General features: G+C 56.8%; 10 protein-coding genes across 10 annotated transcripts; 6 read left to right on the plus strand and 4 right to left on the minus strand.

The window, feature by feature from the left end:
* The first annotated feature begins 167 nt into the window (after positions 1-167).
* BCV69DRAFT_284368 (60S ribosomal protein L18) lies at positions 168-1541 on the plus strand. The gene is made up of 3 exons (XM_025493014.1): positions 168-298; positions 441-528; positions 885-1541. Coding segments are annotated over exons 1-3 (576 nt in total). The 5' UTR covers positions 168-296; the 3' UTR covers positions 1371-1541.
* A 559-nt stretch (positions 1542-2100) lies between these two features.
* On the minus strand, positions 2101-3340 carry BCV69DRAFT_284370 (cytochrome b5). Its single transcript, XM_025493015.1, has 6 exons — positions 3107-3340; positions 2868-2920; positions 2690-2797; positions 2528-2586; positions 2399-2417; positions 2101-2316 (listed from the first exon to the last, which is right to left on the minus strand). Exons 1-6 carry the CDS (start codon positions 3225-3227, stop codon positions 2269-2271), a joined length of 408 nt encoding a protein of 135 aa, XP_025346377.1. The 5' UTR covers positions 3228-3340; the 3' UTR covers positions 2101-2268.
* A 277-nt stretch (positions 3341-3617) lies between these two features.
* Positions 3618-5953, plus strand: BCV69DRAFT_47970 (hypothetical protein). Its single transcript, XM_025495322.1, has 2 exons — positions 3618-3977; positions 4055-5953. The coding sequence occupies exons 1-2, from the start codon at positions 3725-3727 to the stop codon at positions 5800-5802; spliced, it is 2001 nt and encodes a 666-aa protein (XP_025346378.1). The 5' UTR covers positions 3618-3724; the 3' UTR covers positions 5803-5953.
* Positions 5755-8868, minus strand: BCV69DRAFT_284372 (glycoside hydrolase). The gene has a single exon (XM_025493016.1). It carries the CDS (start codon positions 8718-8720, stop codon positions 6105-6107), a length of 2616 nt encoding a protein of 871 aa, XP_025346379.1. The 5' UTR covers positions 8721-8868; the 3' UTR covers positions 5755-6104.
* Positions 8869-9040: 172 nt separating this feature from the next.
* Positions 9041-11073, plus strand: BCV69DRAFT_262089 (hypothetical protein). Its single transcript, XM_025490708.1, has 4 exons — positions 9041-9181; positions 9265-9647; positions 9735-10231; positions 10308-11073. The coding sequence occupies exons 1-4, from the start codon at positions 9087-9089 to the stop codon at positions 10863-10865; spliced, it is 1533 nt and encodes a 510-aa protein (XP_025346380.1). The 5' UTR covers positions 9041-9086; the 3' UTR covers positions 10866-11073.
* BCV69DRAFT_272542 (hypothetical protein) lies at positions 10751-11526 on the plus strand. The gene has a single exon (XM_025490979.1). The coding sequence runs from the start codon at positions 11043-11045 to the stop codon at positions 11460-11462; it is 420 nt and encodes a 139-aa protein (XP_025346381.1). The 5' UTR covers positions 10751-11042; the 3' UTR covers positions 11463-11526.
* A 282-nt stretch (positions 11527-11808) lies between these two features.
* BCV69DRAFT_48027 (FAD/NAD(P)-binding domain-containing protein) lies at positions 11809-14003 on the plus strand. Its single transcript, XM_025495323.1, has 3 exons — positions 11809-12363; positions 12466-13348; positions 13434-14003. The coding sequence occupies exons 1-3, from the start codon at positions 12027-12029 to the stop codon at positions 13888-13890; spliced, it is 1677 nt and encodes a 558-aa protein (XP_025346382.1). The 5' UTR covers positions 11809-12026; the 3' UTR covers positions 13891-14003.
* Positions 14004-14281: 278 nt separating this feature from the next.
* Positions 14282-15308, minus strand: BCV69DRAFT_251426 (NGG1p interacting factor 3; the record flags this gene model as incomplete). Its single annotated transcript, XM_025490431.1, has 2 exons — positions 14282-14455; positions 14559-15308. 2 exons carry the CDS (start codon positions 15306-15308, stop codon positions 14282-14284), a joined length of 924 nt encoding a protein of 307 aa, XP_025346383.1.
* A 476-nt stretch (positions 15309-15784) lies between these two features.
* On the plus strand, positions 15785-17406 carry BCV69DRAFT_300548 (hypothetical protein; the record flags this gene model as incomplete). Its single annotated transcript, XM_025494466.1, has 2 exons — positions 15785-16033; positions 16129-17406. 2 exons carry the CDS (start codon positions 15785-15787, stop codon positions 17404-17406), a joined length of 1527 nt encoding a protein of 508 aa, XP_025346384.1.
* On the minus strand, positions 17214-19043 carry BCV69DRAFT_284376 (hypothetical protein). The gene has a single exon (XM_025493017.1). The coding sequence runs from the start codon at positions 18992-18994 to the stop codon at positions 17591-17593; it is 1404 nt and encodes a 467-aa protein (XP_025346385.1). The 5' UTR covers positions 18995-19043; the 3' UTR covers positions 17214-17590.
* Between the last annotated feature and the right edge of the window lies 1 nt (position 19044).

Raw genomic sequence — 19044 nt, forward strand, 5'->3', positions numbered from 1 at the left:
TGGGCGGGGCGCCTTCCCTTCTGCGGTTCCGCTCTGGCGCGCACTGTTCCAGCCACCGCCCAAGCCCTCGCCCCCGCTGCCCGCCGCCGCCCAGCGCTGGACGCTCCAACCTCGAATTTTGCCCACGGCTCTCGCTTCACACCTGTCACCCCTCACACCACCTCCTACAACCTTCGTGAGCATCACTTCGACGTTGCTGTCAGCCGAGGCATCGCATATACAGGACTCGCTGCTCACCGCCTTGCTTTGTTTCCCCCCACCGCTTCATCCTCATCGCTGCCAATCAATAGAAGAAGATGTGAGCATCGGAGATCGCAGGCAGGATAGACAATGGGCAGGCCAAGGAGGGAGAAAGCTTGGATAGGACAACATTGGTCATATGGTGAGAAGTAGTCGCTGAACAAGCGGCATCCCTCCTGCTATTCTCTTCATCCTCACAGGGGTATCGACATCAAGAAGCACCACGTCAAGAACGGACGCCGTACGGCCCCCAAGAGCGAGGACCCTTACCTCCTCCTGCTCGTCAAGGTGAGCATCGCCCCCGGACCTGCTAGCATATGGGCAAACTTCAGGAGCGGGAAGATTTAAGGCGATTGTTGTGGAAGCAATTGCAGACGAGACGGCATTGAGTTGGAGGAAGACTTTGAGGGGGGACACATGATGGAAGCCCGCCGCGATGGTGACAGAACATGGAGCGACAGCAGAGGGTGTCAAGATGGCTGCCGGATGGGAAGAGGATCAGCGGGTGGACGATTGCGGCAGTTCTCAAACAGAGGCCAATGCAGGACGTGGAATCTGCGAGATGCGGTCGTCAAGGCGGCCATCCGATCTTCCTGTCTCAAGCACACATGCTGACAGTCACCTCTCCATCTTTGTCTCAATAGCTCTACCGATTCTTGGCTCGACGAACTGACTCTCGCTTCAACAAGGTCGTCCTCCGCCGACTGTTTATGAGCAAGATCAACCGACCTCCCGTCTCGGTCTCTCGATTGGTCTACCTCTCCAAGAACAGCGGTGGTGTTGCCAAGGGCTCCGAGGCACCCAAGACCATCGTCGTCGTCGGTACCATCACCGATGACAACCGATTGACCTCGCTGCCCAAGCTCTCCGTTGCTGCCCTCCGATTCACCCAGACTGCCAAGGAGAGGATCGAGGCCGCCGGTGGTGAGGCTCTGCTGCTCGACCAGCTGGCCCTCCGATCGCCCAAGGGATCCAACACTGTCCTGCTCCGTGGTCCCAAGAACGCCAGGGAGTCCGTCAGGCACTTTGGCTTCGGTCCCCACAAGAACAAGAAGCCTTACGTTCGCAGCACCGGAAGGAAGTTCGAGGAGGGTCGTGGACGAAGGAAGTCCAGGGGTTTCAAGGTCTAAAGGTCCACTCTCGGCCTGTCAGTCGCGTCTTTGTCCTTGTCTCACCTTTTCGACCCATGTACTTCTTCACACATCACACCACATCATTTCGCTTCCGTCAGTAGGTTGCAGCCTTGCGATACTCATTGCACTGCACAGACGGGTAGAGGAAATACAAAACATCTCAGCCAGCCATGTAGTCTGCTTCCATGCATGTCGCCTTTGTCCGCACGTCTGAACATCTCGCGAGCGACGTAGACGAAGCAGAAGAGCTTCAATCTCACTACCTCACTCCCTCCGAAGCCAGCTAAGCATCTCCGTGTCTCCCGCTGCGAGCCGCGGACCTTCGCCGCCCGTATGACAAGTCCTGCGATCTGTCATGTAGGTACAGGGACAGGGACGGGGCGCATCACCGTCATTTCCGTCTGAGCTCACTCATCGCACACCTTTCCTGTCCCCCCAGCTAGCATCCCAATCCGTCTTTCAAGGGCCTGTGGCTGTCCAACGTTGGGTGTAGCGACTTCTGGCAGGTGGCAGTCGGTGAGAAGGGGCCTTCCGTGGACGGGTCGTGAGAGGCAATGGCCCGGGACAGGCGGGCGGGGCAGAGCAGAGCCATGGGGAGGAGCAAGCTCATCACTGTCCGGCGATTCAGTCGTTTGATGCACTGGAAAACAGGGAATATGCGTCGATGGCTCTACTGCTACGGAGAGATATGCGAAAGACAAGGAAGGAATAGGAGAACACAACGACTGGGCCGGGCGAGGGGATAGCGGATGGTGAAACCATCGAAGGTGGACAGCCTGCCACTCCGAAGCCCGCCTTGAGCCAAATTCGACAGATCTAACAGAGTCCTTTCGCTCCCCTTACGTATCTCCTTGCTTCCCATGCGTGCCACGAATCGCGAATGAATAAAATCCATCTACTGCATGTGCCTGTAGGCGAAGTATGCTCCGAGGAAGAGGAGAGGCTAAGAGGGTGAAGCAGTGCGGGGCAGTGTGATCAGCAACATATTCAAGCTTCGACAAGCAGTCTGCCATTGTAATACTCACGATGAACATCAGGAGAGGGCTGTGAGGGGGTGGAACAATGAGGGTTGGCATTGAGAGCACAAGGTCAGCCGAGTGCATCCGTGCCACCTCGTCCATCATGCCTTGGCTCGTGCTTTCGTTGCAACTCACTTTCCACTCTTCTGTGCTGACTGGTTGACCGAACTAGCAGTCTGCTTGGCCTTCTGGACCTGTGGACACACAGAAGCGATGGGGAGAAATATGATGAGCTAGCTGCTTAGGCGGTATTCGCCGTCTCGACCGCCACCAATTGCTGGACTGGCAGATACTCACAGCTCCCTCGAGCTCGCCAACGAGCATAGGCGGCAACAAACTCCTGGCGTCATCGGAGTGTCCGACGTCTTCAAATGCCTCTGTGCAGTCCTTTCCAGCCTCGGAGGTCTGTCAGAGATGGAGGGATCGGTAGCGTAAGTATACAAGAGAACGAGAGTCATCTGTCGTTGCGACTTACCAAGACCTCGTCACCTCCTGGGTGCTCGTCCATGAAGTTGGAAACATCGTAGACTGTCAGGATTGAAGAGTAGGATTGATTGGTTAGTCACTTGTGCGTCAGCAATTGAGGCGATCCGAAGGTCGTCGTGGGTGAGGCTTCTCCCCTTTCCCCTCACTGCCCTGCTGACTGATCGGAATGACCTTTGCAGATCGCTCAGGGATGGGTCTACGTTCTCATACCCTGCAAAAGATACCCACCCTTGCCATCCATGAGGAGCCAGAGGTCGCCTGTCTTGTCATGCTCCTGGAGCTGCTCCATGGTGATCTTCTTTGCCTGACCTCCCTCTCCCGAGGAGGATGACTTCTCTTGCTCCGACATGTTGATGGATCTAATGTGGTGGTGGCGCGAAAGGGACAACCTGTGGTAGCTCCGGGATTTATGAAGGAAGGTGAGGGTGGTCGACGAGTTGGTAAGGCGAGGTGAGGTGATGAGCGACGTCGGGACGAGTGTGATTGAGTCGGATGCGAAGGCAGCAGCAACTGTGGGGTCGACGACGCAGCCCAGGCGCCTGAGCCAAGGCGGAGGCACAGATTTCCAATCCTGTCCACCTCAGGCGAGACACGCAGGCAGGGCGCAGACAGCTGAAAGCGCAAACAGACATGGGCCGCTTCCGCTTCCGAGATTGAGATGCAGGTTCCGTTCCGATGGCCCATTCCGATGTGTTACTTGGTAGATGCTGCTTGGACGGAGCCCCAACCGAAAGTAACACACAGACGTACACACACGTCGGAAGCAGGAGCTGAGTGAGGATCTCATTCGTATCTTGCATCCGGGACCCTACTCAATCAACACATACCACCATTCTATCATCCAACATGGCTTCTGCGGTTCAGTTCCCCTCTGCTCGGCCTTCTGCTGGGTCACCCAGCCTCCAGCTGTCCCCCTCGCGCAAGGCAATCGCAGACAAGTTCGCAGAGCTAAGCGCTCACTCGCCCAGCAAGCGCACCATCGGCACAAGCGGGCGGCCCACCTCGCCATTCAAGAAGCCGCTGCTCAACACATCCAGAGGCAACAGACGGGAGGAAGAGACCGCTCCACTCAAAGCCAAGGTTATACTCAATCAGTCATGTGAGTGGCAGAGGGCTAAGCTCCTAGCTCTTTGTCAAGGTAGACGGTACTGACTTCCCATCCACTGTCCACTATAGCCAACGAAGATGTCTCCATGACCCTGCATCTCTCTCGAGGCCCCAACACATCAATGGCAGAGTTCGACTTGATGGGTTCCGCCGAAGACTCCTTTCTGGCGGAAGCCAGGCACCTCGGCGACGAGACCTTTGACAAGAAGCTGCTCGAGGCAAGCCCGAAACGAGGTATCAAAAGAGCTGCGTCTGTACGCAAGTCGGCAGGACCCTCGAGAATTGGCACCAGCGGAAGTACTCTAGGACTCGGGCGCCCTTCGAGCAAGGATGCAGCGGACTCTACCATCTCCCTGGGGCTGCGCTCCTTGTCCAACACCTCAGAAACGTCGAACATATTCGATGAGCAAGGCGAGGAGAGCCTCTTGTACGCATCCGCTCTTCTAGACCGAGCCATGCCTGGTGGAAAGTCAAGCGATAAGGTCAAGATGCTGGAAGCACTAGCAGAGTACAGAGGTGAAGTCTCGGCGAGAGCCAGACCTCATTCTATGATCGTAGGCTCTTCATCTAAGATCTCTGACACGCCTCAAGTCCCACTCACGGCCCCCTTGAGAGCAAGCGTGACCGAAGGCGTGAGAGCGAGGACCACCAGCAGACCTTCTGCCAGCAGTGAGGGCCTCGCTCGAGCGACGACTTCAAGCGCAGCTCGCGTTATGGTGCCTGCAAATTCGGCTGTACATGGCGTCCCTGCCACGCCGCGACAAAGAGTTGGCGCCGGTGCAAGCAGCGAGACTCCCCGCACAGCGACTCAGGTGGGAACCACACCACGCTCTCGGCCACCTCTTAATGCAAGTGCTGCCCGTATGAGGAGGTTATCCGGCCTGCCTCAGCTCGTAGCCGAAGACGGTAGCATGAAACCGCCTCAGGCTATCAGAGCTAAAGTGACTCTGGTTGGAAGCGGCGCAGCGCCTGCTTCCTCCACTTCTTCCTCTTCCTCCTCTTTGAGTTCTTCAGCCAGACCAAGGGAGCGGCCACACAGCATGATTGGCCGGCCCTCTCTGGGAGCTGGCGCACCAAGCTCCTCTTCCTCAACCACAGCCCGCGTCCGTGACCTTCCCAGCTCCACAGCGACATCTTCGCGTCCTTTCCCCTCATCATCGTCAAGCCCCAGGAAAGTCGTTCCCCGACCGTCAGAGGCGCTTACAGGTCAGCTCACCCGTCGACCGTCCTCAGCAGGCGGTGCAAGAAGCAGCAACAGTGGCAGTGTCGTGTCCTCCAGCTCCGCGAGCACCGGCACAGCCTCTGCTGGTTCAAGCTCGGTCCGTAAACCTCCTCGACCCTTTTTGCTCGGAGCAGGAACAAATCAAAGCTCCGCCTCCACTTCGTCCTCTTCTTCGAGTGGACCGACCACATCTGCCGCTCGAACAGCGGGTAGTAGCCCAAGGAAGTCACACATCCCTATGCCTAGCTCTTCTTCTTCCCAACCTGCATCTGCCTCATCCTCGATGATGACCGGAGTAGCCAAGGTTCAACAACAGCCCCAAGTATTGAGCAGGCTACCCCGCGCCAGCCTGATCGGAAGCGTCGGCGCTGCTCCTGTCGGGACACTTGGCCTCATCCGACCTGGAGGAGGCAGTGATGCTCCCGGCCCAGTGACTTCGACATCGTCGGCTCCTGGAGAGGGAGTGAGGCGACCAAGACCCATGAGCATGATTGCGCGTCCTAGCATTGGTGCTGGTGCTGCTCCTGGCGGTGGAGGTGGGGTGACTGCACTGGGCAGGAGAGTCTCGTTTGGTTACCGCAAGGCTGATGAGTGAGGACTTTGCACGGGGAGGGACAGAGAGAATGGGATTGATGTTACCTTTCTGTAATCTGTGCCTTCGAACGCAACGTGGGTCATACATCACCAGAGGATTCCTACCAAGCACGACAAAACAGAGACGAGGAGGAATAGCGAGATTTGATCCGCTAGAATGGCGGTACGCTGCAGTTGATATGATGGCAGACCGAGCGAGCTAGTGATATGGTCGTATTATTCATTACAGTCATAAGAGAAGTTTTGTATGATACCCACAAGCTCGCACGAAGGAATTTTGAAAGAGGTGCCGGGGACGATTTACTATGCGCAGACTGGCTCCTGCAGGATATCGCCGTACTCTGCACTCAAATAAATCGATACTCCATTCGTCCATCCAAAGCCCACCTGCACCTGATACTCGCCTCCGGCACCTGCAGCCGCAATACTCGTCTGCGAGTACTTTTCGAACATTTGTCCAGGGGAGGCAGCTGCCGTCGTACCAGTGTCTGATGTGCCTGCGGGGACAGGCTGAGGAGGCCAGCGATCGCGACCCGCCTGGGTGCTCAGGTTGAGCTGTCCACCCGTTGCATACCAGGAGCAGAGCGATGAAGCCACGAACCGGTTGGCAAGAGAGCGGATGAGCGTGTCGGTCCATAGCTCTGTGTCGCTCGAGGCGTTGCCGACGTTTGAGGGTGCAACGCCGACGTACTGCAGACCCGAATCAGGGGAAGTCTGACCGATTAAGGCTTCGTCTGAGTGGGAAGAAGCGTTGAGATTCGAGGCGAGAGGCTGCAGTGGAAGCTGGTCAGCCGACGAGACGCCGAGCTGAGTGAGACGCGTAGGCTCTGCATCCGTGACGTTATCTTCTCGTACGCTGGCAGCGGGTATGAGCTCGAAGGTACCATTGGGAGCGGGCTTGGCTACTCCACCTGCTCGAACAAGGTCCTGAGGGAGTGCTCGCAGGGCGTCGATGGCAATTTGAGTGTGGGGAGCCCAGACGTTTGGAAAGTCCCACTGCTGGTTCGTAGCTGCCAGAGTAGTGGAGAGGGAGCCATTGTACCTGTCGATAAGGTATCGCACTCCAGCGAAGGCACTTTGCAGCAGAGCACCCCGCTCCTCCTTCGTCTGATTATCTGCAGTGAATTCATTGGGCAAGATACCCGCCCAGAATGGCCAGAGGCTCGACGCTGACCAGCGAGTCGATCGCAATGAAGAGGTCAGGTTGTAGTCGGCAAAAGAGAGAAGCTCAGCGTTCCAGTGCAGGTCGAGAATGGCTTCCCGACGCGCGGCAGCGCGACTGGACCACAGCTCGACGAGGGTGGCGTTTGCAGCGAGAGGTGATGGACTTGTGCTGTTGCCAGCGTCAGCGGATGAGGAATTACCGGACTGGGCTGGAAGGTAAGTGATGTTATGGAAACGAGCCAGCGCCATCTCGTTTTTGTAGAGAATGGCGTTCAGGTCCACAGGGATCTGCTTGGCAGTGTTAAGGTATCGCAAAGCTCGTGAGGTAGACACAGCGGCAGGAATCGTCGCCGTGGTGGGAGTGTCCGCTGTCGAGGTGGCCTCAGTATCAGCAGAGTCATCTTGACGTCGAGTGGGAGTGCCGCTCACATCCGAGACCGGCTCTGCCAAATCGCCGATGAAGGAAGGCTGCCTCGACCACCTCTGCAGACTGAAGTCGTGTCCGCTCTCTGCAGCGCTTGCAATATCAGCATACAGCCTCGCCTTCTCCTCGTCAGTGAATTGAAGTCCTTGCTCTTTGCCTGCGAGCTCCACAGTCTGCCAGTCTACGAAGTACGACTCGGGTCGAGGTGCCGATGTATCAACGTCGTAGTGCGAGACGTTGTAGGTCCGGTTTGAGTAAGGTGAGGTAATCTCGATAGTTCGATTGATGTTCCACCACTCCCATTCCCGCTCGAGTAGAGGCAGTAAGCGCGACAAGATAGTAGCGTCTCCTGTGTAGTTCAAGTACACGTCCACCATCTGTGTCAGCATTGGAGGCTGGGAGCGATTCAGATAGTAGAGGCGGTTGCCATTGGGAATAAATCCAAACTGTTCGACGAGGTCGGCGAAGTTCTCGAGCATGCCTAGCGCTACCGAGGAGAGCTGGGAGCGCAGCAGCCCGAGGATGACAAAGTAAGTGTCCCAGTAGTAAAGCTCGCGAAAGCGTTGACCCGGGACGACGAAGGTGCGCGGCGACTTGAATGGTATGAAAGAGGAAGTGGCCATCATCAGAGCATCGCTGTCGTTGCTCTGCGGAGTCTCTGCAGCGACTTGCTGCGAGGCCTGAAGGCTCGCAGCCGTATCATTGAGAGCCCTTCCTGAGACACTTGCACTCCCAGTCGAAGCGATGTTGGAGTCAGTGCTGGTCGGGGTGGCATCCGATGCAGTTGGGCTTGGGGAATCATCGGTACTAGTGCTTGGGCTGGCATCAATCAAGGCACTGGTGTTGGTGGTCCTGGCCAAGAGAGGCCAGTAGCTGTGTACTTGTGTGATCCACAGTCTGACGACCTCGTCAGTGACGTTGTTCAGAAACTTTGGGTCCGGGACGAATTCCTCCCCCAGGTCAGCCGCGACAAGTTCGCCTCCCACTTCAGCGAAATTCTCATCGACAAATGTCTGCAGCTCGCTATAGGTGACATTCCTGCCGCTACCATCGCCGAGGGCGGCAAATGCAGCGACCACTTGCTCGACTGGCTTGAGTGTCGCCCGATCGACAAACTCTTTCGAGTCGTTGAACAAGCCCGATAGTTGAACGGCCTGAAGTAATGGGCCCGGACAGTAGATGGGAGATGTGCAGTGAGCCTGAGGAAGAGGTGCTGGTTCAAAGGGGATGATTGTATTGTTGACACCGGCAGTAGCTTCAGTGGGTGCAGTCTGTTGACGTGCGACAAAGACGGCGGCCGAGGCCAAGGTGGGTGCGATGGGTAGCCTCATGTCTTGCAAGGGCGTGAGTGTGAGTCAAATTGTAGCATAGGATAGACGAAGTTCCGACTCGCATATATATCTTCTCTCGGCAAACACAAGGTGAACACAGCAACGTTGAGGGACACAGCTTTCAGGACACGACGCGACAGGGGCAACATCCTCCTCGGATGCCAAGAGGCGCAATTAGTACCCATGACCGGAAGGGAGGGGTTGGGCTAGGTGGAGGCACAGCGGAGCCGAGGTTGAACCCCTGGTTTGAAAGTCCGCTTAAGGTGGCCCTAGCTCTACCCCCACTCTCACGCCCTAATCTGGCAACCTCGTCTTGCTCTTCTGTTTCTTCGTATCACTGACTACCACCCTTAAAATCTCTGCAACATGGCTCTCAATTGGGCTATGATCGATGCTAATCAGCGGCCAGTGCCTCTCCCCGAAGAGAAGATCTGGCTCGCAGTGGAAAAGTGCCAGATGAGGTGAGTCGCTGCTACCTCAGCGCATCCACGCAACAGCACGAGGCACATCCAGCTCAACCGTGTTCTTGTTACCTCTGTGTCAGTCTGGAGTTCAAAGAGGCGAAAGCCAAGTGGGAGGCCAAAGGGACGGTCTACGTCACCAACCAACGCGTCGTATTCCTCCGAATCCCGCCTCTACCTCAGCCTGCGGAACAGTCGGAAGCCTCGCAGCATCTACGCTCTCTCAATGTGCCTCTGACCCATCTGGTCGACTCTCGGTACCTGATCCCCATCTTTGGTGCTCCCTACTACGAGGCTTCAGTGCTACCTGTCCCAGGAGGCAACCTTCCAGAGGCTTGCTCTGGCGGGGCCGCTTCGAAGGGTCTGTGCAAGATCTGGTTCAATGAAGGTGGAGGCGCCGCCTTCAGAGACGCCGTCGAGGAGGTCCGCAATCTAGCAAGGGGCGGCCAACATGGGGAGCAACTTCGTGAGTACCATGGTTCCTGAGCAGAGGACTGCTGGCCGAGTTCGTCAAAGCTGAACTCAAACTACCTTCTCACATCTAAACGTGCAGCGCTTTACCAGCCGCCCTCTGCTCCCAGTGGCTCTGCAGCGCCCAGCATTGCGGCTACTGCCAACTCTTCCCTAGAAAGTCGAACGGTCGCCGGCGACTACTCGGAACGATCCTCCGTGGCAGGTCCCTCGTACACTTCCGGAAGGCCCTCTTCTCGTGCATCCCAATTGTCAGCGCAGGACCTTGATGCTGCCCGCGTCGCTCACCGCGAGGAGGAGGCGGAACGCGAAGCTATTCGCCAGAGGGCAGAAGCTGGCGCTGCAGCACCCGGCATGGAAGAGACTCAGGTGATCGCTGCAAGTCAAGCCCAGCAAGCAGGCCAAGCAATGGACGATGATGAGCCACCAGCCTACGCCATGGTGAGTCCAGTAACTACCTATGTACGAGCGCAAGAGGGGGAGAGCAGCTGCGAATCCGGCAGGCAGCGCAGAGCCAGGGAGTTCAAAGTCTCCTTGAGCAGGGTAATGCGCTCGGACGAAGGCAGAGATCGCATACTGGTGAGTTCAAGGCGGAATTTGGTTCAGTGGAGCCAAGGTCGTCTTGCTGAGCATCATCATCTGCGCCCTTCGACAGCAACTCTGCCTAGGCCTGGCTCTCCTCACTCATCATTCCTTTGGCTCTGTCCGACACCCTCGCTCATACGGCATGTACCCTATACCCCACATCTTCTTTTTCTTCTTTTCCCGCTCCGTCAGGCGTGAGGCTCTGACAGGGATGCGATATACAGGGCAGGCGGCGGAGAAGTCCAGGAAGTTGCTGCTGCTGCTGAGATGGTTGCGGGGTCTGCTGTGGACAGCAAGGCAGGAGAGGGAGAGCTCTCGTGCTCACGACAAAAGAATGACAGAAGCGCGGAGTACACAACATACACTAGAACAAAGACGACGAAACAACAGCGATACCCATGAAACTCAATCAACAAAGATCAACCCTGAAGAGCTTACATACTGGCAGCAAAGATTGGCCCATCTTGGCGAAGTTCTAGCTTCGGTGGGAGAAGCGGCAGACATTGCGGCTTTCCTGGGTGGGTCGACGATTGCGTGGAAGACGATACGCGGAGGTTATGGAGAGCCGGGCAAGAAGGCTCTGAGACGACGGCAGCGGCACATATTGGATCGGATAGCCCTGAGGTGAGACTGTTCCTTTAGCGACAGCTAGCCACCTCCCGCTGACTCTTGCTAACGATAGCTGACGCTTTTCTCTCTCCTGAATGTCTACAGTGTTGGCATTGTCACGCTTCTCATCCATGCGTACACCTTGTCGGCACTGCGACGTCGATCGCGCAGGGCTCTGGGCCATCTGAACCGACGCATGCTACTCCTGACAGACGACCTGGCTGATGCTCAAGAAGAAGAGGATGAGGAGGATTCGCAGGTTCGCTCTGCCCCAGTGTCTCTTCCGAGGCTGCATGTGACACCTTCGAGCCCTACGACATCACCCGAGATCCCCTCGAAGGCTCCTCAACAATCTCCCCTGGTCTCGTCAAAGGACAGCCCTTCGCGACTTTCCCGCATCCGTCAGTCGATGTCCTCTTGCGAGTCTCAATTTCAATCAGTGCGGCACTCGATGTCCGTGCTGGGCTGGGAGCTGACGACGACGTGTTGTGAGCTTGGCTCGGCGATGCTGGAGGGCGTTGCGCCTGGGAGCGGGGATACGGAAGGGTGGCAGGCATACCTTGCGATTGCTGCTGGAGCTACAGGGCTGGTCAAGGTGGCCAAGGAGGACGGATGAAACCGGGGGCCGTGGTTGAGGGTCTTGCTTCGCAATCGATCCTCTTTCATCCATTCAACCATTCTGACGGAAGAGGTGCGTGCGTGACCTCGGACACGAAGGAGTGACTGGGCAGCGTGACGCGAGTGGTGGATCTCAGTCGCACGGACGTCCTTTGGGAGATGTGGTGTGGTGCTGCCTGAGTGCCTGCTTGGGCTGTGGGCCAGAGAGGGTGAGAGTGAGAGAGGGCAGTAGAGGCGTAGTGGGACCAGGCAGGCAGGGCCCAAGGGCGGAGTGTGAGATGAGGGAGGCCCTTTAGCCCTGGTGCGCCCCAAATTTACTCGGCTGCGTCTCTCGTCGATCTTCAATTTTCTGCGCCTCGGCCACAGCAACAGCAACGGGGCGGACTTCTCCCGCAAGAAGCTTTGCATTCCAAATACCAGGGTAAAGAGAAAGCCGACGCAGAAGAATTAATCATCGTCGAAGAGACACAGCGTCCTTTCTTATCACCACCATCGTCCAACCACCACTCATCACTTACCGCTCCTCCATCCTCTCCCCTTTCCTCCTCGCCCGCCTTCCAACATGATCGCCGCCTCGGTCGTATCGCGTTCGGCCAGGCGCATCGCCCTCCCGACACAAGGCCTCACCTCTACCCCCACCGCCAACCTCTCCCGCTCCCTCTTCCTCTCCGCTAGGAGGAGAGCAGCTGTAGCACCAGTAGCACCAGCAGCAGCCACCCCGAGCGAAATCAGCGCAGGCGCTACAGCCGGCGCACAAGGTCTCGCCTCTGTTCAGAACAATGGAGGCAGCTCGGGAAGTGGTGGTAATGGCGGTGGGAAGCGCAAGGCTGGCTTCTTCACAAAGGTCAAGAGGGGAATCTACGGTACTACTGTCCTGTCTCTGGCTACCTTTGCCTACTGTGAGTACTCCCGAAGCGATGCAGATGGAAGAGGGACATCGCTGCTTCTCGGAGATAAGCGCTCTAGACTCACTCCTAATCGTTCACATTGCCCACCTGCAGATGTTCACGAAGCCAACAACCCACCCGATCAGCTCCCTCAAGATCCTAGCAAGAAGACCATCGTAGTCCTCGGCTCAGGATGGGCTGCCACATCGATGCTGGAGCACATTGACACGACGAATTACAATGTCATTGTCATCTCCCCCGCCGACTACTTCCTCTTTACCCCACTCCTGCCCTCGGTCACTGTAGGAACTATCAATGGACGATCTATCGCTCAGCCTACCCGACAGCTGACTAGGTACAAGGCTAGGGAGGTTCAGGTGCTCGAGGCAGAGGCGACCAAGGTCGATGCTGCCAAGAAGACAGTCACTTTCGAGGACAAGTCTGAGATCCACGGAGCCTTGGGAACCGTTACGATCCCTTACGACTACCTCGTCTACTCGGTCGGTTCTGCTCCTCAGACCTTCGGAATTGAAGGTGTTGCCAAGCACGGCTGCTTCCTCAAGGAGCTGGGTGATGCAGAGAAGATCAGGAATCGCCTGATGGACTGTGTCGAGTCCGCCTGCATCACCGGTCAGTCCGAGGAGGAGGTGGACCGACTCCTGCACACCGTCGTTGTGGGTGGTGGACCCACTGGTGTAGAGTTCGCAGCTGAGCTGAGGGACTTTGTCAAGGATGACCTGGCCAAGTGGTACCCCGAGATTGCCAACCGTGTAAAGGTGACTCTGGTAGAGGGACTTCCCAACATCCTGCCCATGTTCAGCAAGAAGCTCATCGAGTACACTGAGCACGAGTTTGAGCAGCAGGAAATCACTCTCCTCACCAAGCACATGCTGAGGGATCTGGATGAGACACATGTCACAGTCAAGAAGCCAGATGGACAGGACATGAAGATCCCCTATGGTGTCTTTGTCATGGCTGCTGGTAACGGACAGAGGCCGTGAGTAGTGGAGAGACCGTGTAAGCGGCGAGCGATACTCTTGATAGCTTCTGACGATGACTTCCGCCCTCGCCCGACCCTTCAGTATCACCCGTGACCTCATGGGTCAATTCCCCTCGGTGCAGACTGAGCGTCGTGGTCTCTCCGTCGACGAGCACATGCGTCTCAAGGGAGCCGAAGACGTCATCTTTGCCCTTGGCGACTGTACCGCCACCCCCTATGCTGCAACTGCTCAGTCTGCCGCTCAGCAGGGTAAATGGCTGGGCAAGCGCTTCAACCAGATGGCCCGGGTAGATGACCTCAAGGCGCAATTGGAGGGAGCGCAAAAGAATGGACAGACGGATCAGGTCAAGACACTGGAGAGGATGGTGGAAAAGGCAGAGAGGATCAAGCCCTTCCATTATTCGCACAGTGGAGCACTTGCCTACATTGGACACGACAAGGCAATTGCCGACCTGCCGTTTATGAACGGAGGCGTGTCGGTGGGTGGTGTGGCTACTTATCTCGCTTGGAGGGGTGTCTACTTTACAGTGAGTGACTAGAGAGAGAAGACAGGGTAGCGATGGGTCTTGAGAATCCAGCTTCACTAACTTTACTCCTCGTCCCTTGTCCCTTGGCTCTCCCTCTCCTCCGCAGAAACTCTTCTCGCTGCGCAACCGATTCCACGTTGCAGTGGACTGGTCCAAGGTGAAGCTCTTTGGACGAGACATCACCCGAGAGTAGAGGCAACCGCAGAGCATCCTTTGGCTCTTGCCTCCTTCTGGTCTATGCTATGCTCCCGCTCAGCGACCTTCATCCGTGGCCCCTACGTTGCGTTGCGGCTGCCTCTTTCTTCTTACTTGCGTATTTGCGCCCTTGCCTCAATATATAGACGTTCCTTTGCTCTTTGCCCCGTAGTTCTGCTCGATTCTTCAACCATTCTTCACACGCCCCTCAAACCACCCTCAGCGGATCTCGATCCACCTCACTGACCGACACCTGCAGATCCCCGCCTGCTAGCTCCTCCAATCGTGGTTTGAGGACGGCAGAGAGGTAGCCCCGTTCGGTATTGGAATGGTTGGTGAGGATGACGCTGCGACCTGCTGCTGTGGCTGCTAGAAGCTCGTGCTACGAGTCAGAAGCAAGGTTAGAAAGAAGGACATGCAGTAAGAGGTTAGCAAAATGGGAATGGGGGGCCATAGGCATGCAGAGTGATCCGCTCAGGACTTACATGGCTCATCTCCCCCGTCAACCAACAATCACTTTCATCACCCGCTAACACTGATCCACCCGATCCAGCACAGACTGCTATGCTCTGCACCATTGGGCTCTCCTTTCCAGCAGGTGTAGCCACCTGTACATGCTCTAATCCCAAATGCTTCTTCAACCGCTGCACCAAAGTGATCAATTCCACAGGCTCCGCAAGTGAGAAATGTCGACCCATACCTGCGCCTTCGTGTCCTTCGGGGATCGAAGTGGCTTTACTCTTCTGACAGGGAGCAGGAGCAGCGCTGAACGCTTCGGAGGGGGAGGATTTGCATCCCTCGGCGAGCCAGTCGTTTATTCCTCCGCGGGCAGCATCGAGGGAAGTATGAGGGCAGTACACGCTGATCCCCTCGGCTGCACAACGGAGTAATGTTGCTTGCTGAGGGTCGGAGAGGGTAAGAGTTTTAAGTCCGCGAAAGATGATAGGGTGGTAGCAGAGGATTGTGGAGATGTGTGGGTGTTGGAGGACTTCGGAGAGGACAGAGGTGGTGAGGTCGATGCAGAGGTGCACGCCCTTGCCGATGTCGCTTGCCCTGCCACTCTTGTCTGAGGATGCTGAACGGGGAAAGGGTGCTTCTAGAAGCAAGCCGACATTGTCCCAAGATGAATCGGCGAGGGAGAGGGGGGCAATGCGGTGCATGGAGCGCATCAAGGTCGCGAGGGTCTGATTGGCCTCGATGGAAGGGGAGAGGGAGAGAGAGGTGGAGGAGGACATCCTGAATGGGATTGGGTGAGGGTGGGCGGTCAGGATTGCGGATTTGCGCAGGAGGGACAGACTGCTTCTGAGGGAGTGAATGGTCGTGGTAGTGAGTCTCAATGGCAGCATACGAGGTGGTCTGACTGACTATGTACAGCCATGCGTATGAGGATCTTCCTGGGCTTCCCTTTGCCTGCCTTGACCCTTCCGATGCAATTTCCCCGCTGCCGTGGTCCGACTTGTGCCTCGGCCAATTGGATTTCGCCGCGCCTGCAGGCAATTGGGCGTCGTGCAGCAGCAGCAGCAGCAGTGCAACGCACTTCGCTTCTGCACCACTCACCACTACCATTGGTCCCTGTCCAGATCCTCGGTGCCCACTCTTCCTCTTCTACCTCACACTCGCAGCCTATACGATCTCACAATCTCCTACACACTGTGCTCACGACGCCTCTGTCCCACCTCTTCCTGCGTCAACCCATCGCCTCTGCACAACCATGGGCCTCAAGACCCCACGCGTTTACGAGCAGGTCCTCTTGGACAAATTTCGCCCCTTTGTGGAGCAGACGCTTCGGGACATCAAGGCGTCCAAGTCAGACGATGCATACAGTAGACTACTTGGTTCACCATCCAGAGGGAGAGCTGCAGAGAGCGAAGAGCTCCGTCGTCTCACTTTCGAGCAGTGGGTGGACAAGGTTGACTTCAAGGACGAGTACTGGCAGAGACTGCATGATATCATCGTAGACGTGAGTGCTCCTTCGCGCCAAAGGGACAGAGCTATGACGACGATCACATTTCTCAAATGCCCTTCTGCTCTTCTGCCCGCTACTGCCCTTCTCAGTCCTTTGTCTGTGATAGGACAAGCACTCCTGTGCGATACCTAGAGAGCGCCCACGATCAAGCTGCCCGTGCATCAACTTCATCATGGGCGCCCATGCCTCGTCCTTCCCGCTACTTAGCCGCAGACTCTTCCGACAGTGACGATGCTCTCCCCACAATTAATGTCAGGACCGACTCCGGAACATCCCTTCGCCGCACTCGCTCGCTACGCAGAGTCGGCCGATTCCAGCGCACTGCAGCAGGTGACCTATCCGCGTCTACCTCTCGAAACAGGCTAGTCCACGATGGTGCAGAGCTACAAGGAGTCGAAGTGCCACCTCTGTTGCCTTGGCTCGGTGCGACTACAAGAGCTACAAGCTCCTCGTTCCCCGACGCTCTCGGCAATGGCAGAGTGGAGGAGCCATTTGGCCCCACATCGGCATTCGCAGCGGGTCTCATGTCGCCTCGCAGGGTCGATCAGTCGACTGGCGAAGTGGTTCGATCTGATTACGGACCAGCAAATTACTTTGACGAACCGGAAGATTGGCCACCAGAGATGGACTTTGGTGCTCTGGTGGATGATGATCTCGGAGAAAAGGTCGAAGTACTCTATGGTGCTCTGGAGTGTTACAAGTACAACATGCTAGAGCTGGAAAACTCGTTCAGGTGGCAAGATCGTGCTTTCGGCAGAGGCGTGGAGCGAATCATGCCCAGGATGACGGCCCTGGTCGAGGAGATGGACGGGCTGAGGAGGCTCAGGCGACATTGGCTGCATTATGGCGCAGGAGCACAATCACAAGTCGCGGCCGGAGGAAGAGACAACAGGAGGACAGCAAGTAGGCTGAGTGGCCCTTCTCAAGTGGCTCCTACCCCTGCCGATGTTAACATTCCCGCTCTCGCTTCCTCGTCAGCAGCAAGCAGGTCCAGCGCCATCCTGCCTTCCTTTGCCGAGCTCGCCAGCGCCGCCCTACCCACTACTGCCGCCGCCGCTGCCGCCTCCTCCTCGACGATTCCGGACGATCCTAGCTCCTGGAGTTGGGCTATGCCACCCGAGGAGCTACGTGCACTCACGCCCACCTCTTTCGAGGAGTTTACTGCCCTTGGAAGAGCGGCGGGGAGGAGTCGGATGAGGAGTAGGAGACGTAGGAGGAGAGGCGTGGCCACTGAGGAAGAAGAGGAGAGCGAAGATGACATCGATGATGAGGAGGATCGAGAGGGAGAGGAAGAGGACAGACGAGATACAGTAGCAGCGGAGATTCACGATGCAAATGGGGACACTCAGGGGCCAGGATTGTCATGACCAGAGCCCACTGGGAGCGGGAAGGCGATGACCGGGTCCAGTCCTTCTTGCGACACCAGCTCTCACTTCCCATTGACGCTGTGTTGTCCGTGTCGACACAAATCATATACCCTCTTCTCGGCAGTTCTGACTATGCGATGATGATAGCATTTCCCTCTCTAAGCTGCGCACGACACTCTAGGCTCTAGTAAGGCTTGAACCTTCTTGATCCCGCGCCACCCTTCTTCTTCATTTCCTCTACCTTTTCCCTATCCTCTTCAAATTGTCTCCTCATCTCTGCCAATTTCTCTTTACGTCTCTCACGATTTTGGAAGCGATAGAAGTCCTCGAGTCCTTCTGAAGCTTGCTCCTGCTTACGAGCTTTTAGTGCCAGAGCGGCCATGTCCATTTGGGACTGACGGGCGAAACGGACTGAAGAAGAAGAGGGTTGATCCACACCACCTTCGCCTGCTGTACCAGGCGCTCCAAGGGATTTTCCGTACTTTCCGCCGGGGAGAACAATGGTGAAGCCGTCTTCATCCAATGGCTCTCCACCTGGTCCATAGCTGGCAATCTTGATACCTCCTTCGCCCACTCTAGCTCCTAGCCCGCCACTGGAAGATTGACGCTCTGGATCCAGCTGAGGATGGGAGCGGAAGAAGGTGTACCGCTTCACGACGGAGTCTGCATGTCGCTTCACCTCTGCCAGGGATGGATGGTGGGAGTCGTACGACTGGAGGAAGTAGGCCAGGCCTGTAGGTGCGGGCGGCTTTTGCACTACAGATGCCAACTTTGCTTCTCGCGCAGTGGAAGGACGAGACTTTCTGCGTGCTCCATAGCCGTCCTCTTCACCGCCCTCATCATCATTCCCTTGAGCCTCCTTCTGCGCCGAGCGCAGCAGCTGTACCTGTGGATCCACCCACTTGCGAGGCTTTCCTTCTGCCGAGAGGGCCAGAGCGCGCTTGACACTCGTCTCTTCGAGGAAGACGACATGAGCGCTAGAGCCCGTCTCGAGAAAGACAGCATCCTTACGTGGGTCGAGGAGGGGAAGGGAGTGCAGAGCAGGCGCTTGAGGACCAGTAGGCTTTTTCGTGTTCTTGTACTTGGCCTTCTTCTCTTCCGCCGCCGTCATAGCAGTCTTTGACGCGGCGGCAGCCCCGTCCAATGCCATGCCGTCTGCGCCTTCTTCATTGTCATCGTCTTCACTTCCTTCTCCTGCCGTCAGGGCGTCCAGCTCTTGCTCCCGCGTACTGCTCCCGCCTCTCCTTCTCCTGAAGCGGACCTCCTCCACCCGACCTGCCTTTTCGAACAGGGAACGCAGATGACCCTCTGTTGTATCTACAGGCAGATTCACAAGGAACAGAGTCCGGCCTTTGGGAAGAGTGTCCTTGGAAGACGTCACTTCATGTGGACGGAGGTATAGGTAATGCTGTGTGGGTGAGGAAGAGGAAGACGAAGAGGAGGAGGCGACAGAGGAGGTGGGAATGGAAAGCGGGAGGATGTGGAAGCCGGCAATGGTCCGCGGCTGCTGCGGTGCTGCAGCTGGTAGCTTCGATGTGGAAGCCTTTGAAGCCGAGGCTGGGCTCTGCTGCGTCTTGGTCCGAGCCATTGTGGGTAGGCTCTCTGGCAAGAAGGACTGATTGGTAGGAGGGAGTGAGT

This window comes from Pseudomicrostroma glucosiphilum, assembly GCF_003144135.1.
Source record: "Pseudomicrostroma glucosiphilum strain MCA 4718 unplaced genomic scaffold BCV69scaffold_12, whole genome shotgun sequence".
In the NCBI taxonomy this organism is placed as follows: domain Eukaryota; kingdom Fungi; phylum Basidiomycota; class Exobasidiomycetes; order Microstromatales; family Microstromataceae; genus Microstroma; species Microstroma glucosiphilum.

Bases quoted from the DNA above. Each gene is read 5' to 3' on its own strand.
- BCV69DRAFT_262089 (XM_025490708.1), top strand. From the start codon at position 9,087: ATGGCTCTCAATTGGGCTATGATCGATGCTAATCAGCGGCCAGTGCCT. The intron at 9,648-9,734 runs GTGAGTACCATG...CTAAACGTGCAG, and splicing joins CCAACATGGGGAGCAACTTC to CGCTTTACCAGCCGCCCTCT. The intron at 10,232-10,307 runs GTGAGTTCAAGG...GCCCTTCGACAG, and splicing joins AAGGCAGAGATCGCATACTG to CAACTCTGCCTAGGCCTGGC.
- BCV69DRAFT_284376 (XM_025493017.1), bottom strand. From the start codon at position 18,994: ATGGCTCGGACCAAGACGCAGCAGAGCCCAGCCTCGGCTTCAAAGGCT.
- BCV69DRAFT_48027 (XM_025495323.1), top strand. From the start codon at position 12,027: ATGATCGCCGCCTCGGTCGTATCGCGTTCGGCCAGGCGCATCGCCCTC. The intron at 12,364-12,465 runs GTGAGTACTCCC...GCCCACCTGCAG, and splicing joins TCTGGCTACCTTTGCCTACT to ATGTTCACGAAGCCAACAAC. The intron at 13,349-13,433 runs GTGAGTAGTGGA...CCGACCCTTCAG, and splicing joins GCTGGTAACGGACAGAGGCC to TATCACCCGTGACCTCATGG.
- BCV69DRAFT_47970 (XM_025495322.1), top strand. From the start codon at position 3,725: ATGGCTTCTGCGGTTCAGTTCCCCTCTGCTCGGCCTTCTGCTGGGTCA. The intron at 3,978-4,054 runs GTGAGTGGCAGA...TGTCCACTATAG, and splicing joins GGTTATACTCAATCAGTCAT to CCAACGAAGATGTCTCCATG.
- BCV69DRAFT_284368 (XM_025493014.1), top strand. The intron at 529-884 runs GTGAGCATCGCC...TTGTCTCAATAG, and splicing joins ACCTCCTCCTGCTCGTCAAG to CTCTACCGATTCTTGGCTCG.
- BCV69DRAFT_272542 (XM_025490979.1), top strand. From the start codon at position 11,043: ATGCTACTCCTGACAGACGACCTGGCTGATGCTCAAGAAGAAGAGGAT.
- BCV69DRAFT_284372 (XM_025493016.1), bottom strand. From the start codon at position 8,720: ATGAGGCTACCCATCGCACCCACCTTGGCCTCGGCCGCCGTCTTTGTC.
- BCV69DRAFT_284370 (XM_025493015.1), bottom strand. From the start codon at position 3,227: ATGTCGGAGCAAGAGAAGTCATCCTCCTCGGGAGAGGGAGGTCAGGCA. The intron at 2,921-3,106 runs GTGGGTATCTTT...CAATCCTGACAG, and splicing joins GCTCCTCATGGATGGCAAGG to TCTACGATGTTTCCAACTTC. The intron at 2,798-2,867 runs GTAAGTCGCAAC...CATCTCTGACAG, and splicing joins CAGGAGGTGACGAGGTCTTG to ACCTCCGAGGCTGGAAAGGA.